This window comes from Homalodisca vitripennis, unplaced genomic scaffold (assembly GCF_021130785.1).
Source record: "Homalodisca vitripennis isolate AUS2020 unplaced genomic scaffold, UT_GWSS_2.1 ScUCBcl_758;HRSCAF=3428, whole genome shotgun sequence".
Classification (NCBI taxonomy): domain Eukaryota; kingdom Metazoa; phylum Arthropoda; class Insecta; order Hemiptera; family Cicadellidae; genus Homalodisca; species Homalodisca vitripennis.
Window position 1 is genome coordinate 260,239 of NW_025776925.1, and position 3,296 is coordinate 263,534.

The 3,296-nt window shown below is 41.6% G+C and overlaps 1 protein-coding gene across 1 annotated transcript; it reads left to right on the plus strand.

Annotated features, from left to right (window-relative positions):
* Window positions 1–294: 294 nt before the first annotated feature.
* Window positions 295–1,129, plus strand: LOC124371001 (jerky protein homolog-like). Its single transcript, XM_046829311.1, has 2 exons — window positions 295–776; window positions 982–1,129. Exons 1-2 carry the CDS (start codon window positions 295–297, stop codon window positions 1,127–1,129), a joined length of 630 nt encoding a protein of 209 aa, XP_046685267.1.
* The last annotated feature ends 2,167 nt before the right edge of the window (window positions 1,130–3,296 follow it).

The following is a 3,296-nucleotide window of genomic DNA, read 5'->3' on the forward strand; positions in this document are numbered from 1 at the left end:
AGTTACAGTTTTAGGATGTGCCAATGCTGCAGGAAGTTTGAAACTCAAACCAGTTGTAATAGGCAAGTATAAAAAGCCACGTGCTTTTAAAAATACTAATGTGGACACATTTCCCAGCACATACACAAACCAGAAAAACGCATGGATGGACTCGCGGATTTTCAAACAATGGTTTTTTGAGGAATTCGTTTCCAGTCGTTGAAGCTTTCTTGGAGAACAAAAAACTCCCTCGCAAGGCCCTTCTTATTCTTGACAACGCTTCGTCCCATCCAGATGCTGATGAGCTAGTCAGCGATGGCATTAGAGCCTTATTTTTGCCTCCAAACGTTACTACAGACTGCCCTCATCCAGCCTCTAGACCAGGGAGTTCTAGAAACTTTTAAGCGAAACTACAAAAAGAGGCTGCTTAGAAATCTACTGGAGAAGCTAGAGGACGGGCTGGGTGTCACTGATGCTCTCAAGTTAATCACAATGAAAGATGTTGTCTTCTGGGTGTCAGAAGCTTGGGATAACGTTAGGGAGGACACTATAAGAAGGTCATGGCGCAAACTTTTCGGAATTGAAAAGGCAAGCCGCCAAGAGACAGCTGCTCCTGAAAACCAGCCAAGAGCATGTCCTCCTGAAAATGAAGAGCTTGTGAATCTTTGTAACCACCTTCCAGTGGCTGAGCCCATCAGTGCAGAGGACATCAGTGAATGGATCAATGGAGATGAGGATCAGGCCCTAACTGATGACGTGATTATCCAGATGCTCAACCAACCAGAAGATGATGACAAGTAAGTTTTTGATTTTTTATTTATGCAAAATTTTAACATAAAAACATAATCCAACATCAATTTTTTAACACAACTACAGTACATATATTTGTTACACTTTAGTTAAATGTTGCCCATTCATCAATCCAAAACTAATTTCATACCAATTCCAACTGCTGCCTTTTGATTGCGTTACGGTTACGTAAAACAAAAGTTTTTTTTACAGCGATGAACCTGATGGGGCGACTGAGAAAATATCACATACAGAAGGTCTAAGAACGATCGAGGGAGCACTGGCATACATTGAACAACAAGAAACCGCAACAACAAACGATTTAGTTTTGGCTGCGACGCTGGCGCAACAGGGCGGCTAGCCTAAGATCCTCTAATCTAAGTCAAAAAACAATAACTGATTTCTTTGGGAAAAAAGATTAGCTTACTTTGTTTATTTTTGTACAATGTACAGTAAATTAATTTTCATTTCTTTGATTTAATTTTGTAAACAGGAATACTGTACTGTAACTAAACTTCTGTACATTGTGTAGCCTATATCATACGTATTCAGTTGTGCAATAAATTGAGTGTTATATTAAAACAGTGTTTAGTATTGTGAGTGTTACCGTTTCCTCTCACGTTTTATTTGCGTACTAATAACATTTCTTGTACTAATAAACTAAACAACAGTTCAGTTAATAACTTTTGTTCATGTTTTTAGTATATCTTGAGCTATTTTTAGCCCCGGTAACGATTTTTAGGTTTACGTTTCCGTGTTATCCGAGGTTCGCCGTATCCGAGGTACCCTCGGTCCCAATTACCTCGGTTAACCGAGGTTCTACTGTAAATAGAAGGACAAAATTGCCCGTCTCCTTACGTGACACCTACATATTAAGATAGTGGTGTCTCTCACCTCACAGAAATTTTTAACTGTAAAGGGGTTTACCCTTGATTAAAACACATAAATTTTCCTAACGAAATTTAAAAAGATTGCACTTAGGCGGTGCTAGTTAAGAGCCTTAAAACTAAATAACAACTCAGGGGTGAACTGTAAAAGGACTCACCCTTACCTAAAACTAGCGGTTAAAATGTTTACTAAAACTAATCAGGTACTATATCACTCATATTCTGGACATTAATTTAGTGCTCTCCGGAAAACTAAAGAGCTTCGTTAAAACATCTTCTTTGTCACCAAGCAACTCATCTAACCGGCGGGCCTGACAAACGATGTGCTCTCCTCTGCCCGGCGTAGAGGCGGCAGTCTATCAACACGTGGCTGACGTTTAACGCCATGTTACACTCCGCACACTGCGGTGGATCACCACGACTCATTAGGAAACTGTGAGAGAAGCGAGTGTGTCCGATACGGAGTCGACACAGTACAACCTCCTCTCTACGGTTTAGTGCGGTAAGCAGTCGACCAAGGCTTTACTGTGTATTTAATCTGCCGAAAGTTTGTTATTGGTTACTTGATCCCACGACACATTCCACTGATGTTGTAGTCGTGACTTTACAATCGGCTTTAGATCGGACGCGATTGATCGCCTAGTACATGGAGTCAGAGAGATTGCCTCCTTTGCTGCCCTATCTGCGATCTCGTTACCAGGTATTCCGGTATGTCCAGGTACCCATAGAAACGTAATTGCGATACCCCGAGACATCATCTCGCTCAAAGCGTAGCGGATCTTACGAACAAGGACATGTTTGGAGTACATGTCCTTGATAGCCAGCAGACCGCTTAGCGAGTCAGAGCACACTACCACCCTATTTGTTCTTGGAAATACAATATTTAACGATTTCAAGATAGCTGTTAGTTCTGCTGTGTATATTGAAGATTCAGGAGTGAGGCAGAATTTGTACTCTCTATTGGAAGTGACAAAAGCACAACCCGTTCCTGCCTCACTCTTTGAGCTATCTGTGTAGATGACATCGCAGGGTGAACAGGATGACAATATTTCTCTACAGGAGCTTGTGGACAACAGTGATGCGTCTTGCTTGTTCAACTGTAATAACGAACAGTATTACATTGGGAGTTCTGACTGTCCATGGTGGTCTATCCATCTCGTGACATACCTCAACATCAATCGCTCTCATGTCCACTTCTGCGAGATGTAACAGGATTCTAATGCCAAAGGGTGCGGGGGCATTAGGCTTATTGTGGTACAAGGGAGCAAGTGATGTGTCTAGGGCAACCTCAAAGGCCGGATTTTCTGGCCTTGATTTTAAACTAAAAAAAATAGTTCCATAGCCAATTGAACACGTCTGAAAGATAGGGATGGCTCACCACTATCAGCTAAAAGACTGACAAACGGGGCTTGAACGAAAAGCCCCAGTAGCCAGTCTGACAGCAGAATGATGGATTGAGTCCAACATTTTTAAGGGCTGTTGGCTTGGCAGAAGAATAAACCTGTGATCCATAATCAATACAAGGTCGAATATATGCTTTGTAAAACTGAAGCATGCATTTTCTATCTGCACCCCATTTCGTTCCGCTTAGAGCTCTCATCGCGTTAAGTCTCTTTAGACATTTCGCCTTAAGTTCTTTAA

What these genes read in the sequence shown, in the direction of transcription:
- LOC124371001 (XM_046829311.1), top strand. Translation starts at nt 295, where the DNA reads ATGGCATTAGAGCCTTATTTTTGCCTCCAAACGTTACTACAGACTGCC. An exon ending in CAACCAGAAGATGATGACAA is followed by an intron (nt 777 to 981) that starts GTAAGTTTTTGA and finishes TTTTTTTTACAG; the next exon opens with CGATGAACCTGATGGGGCGA.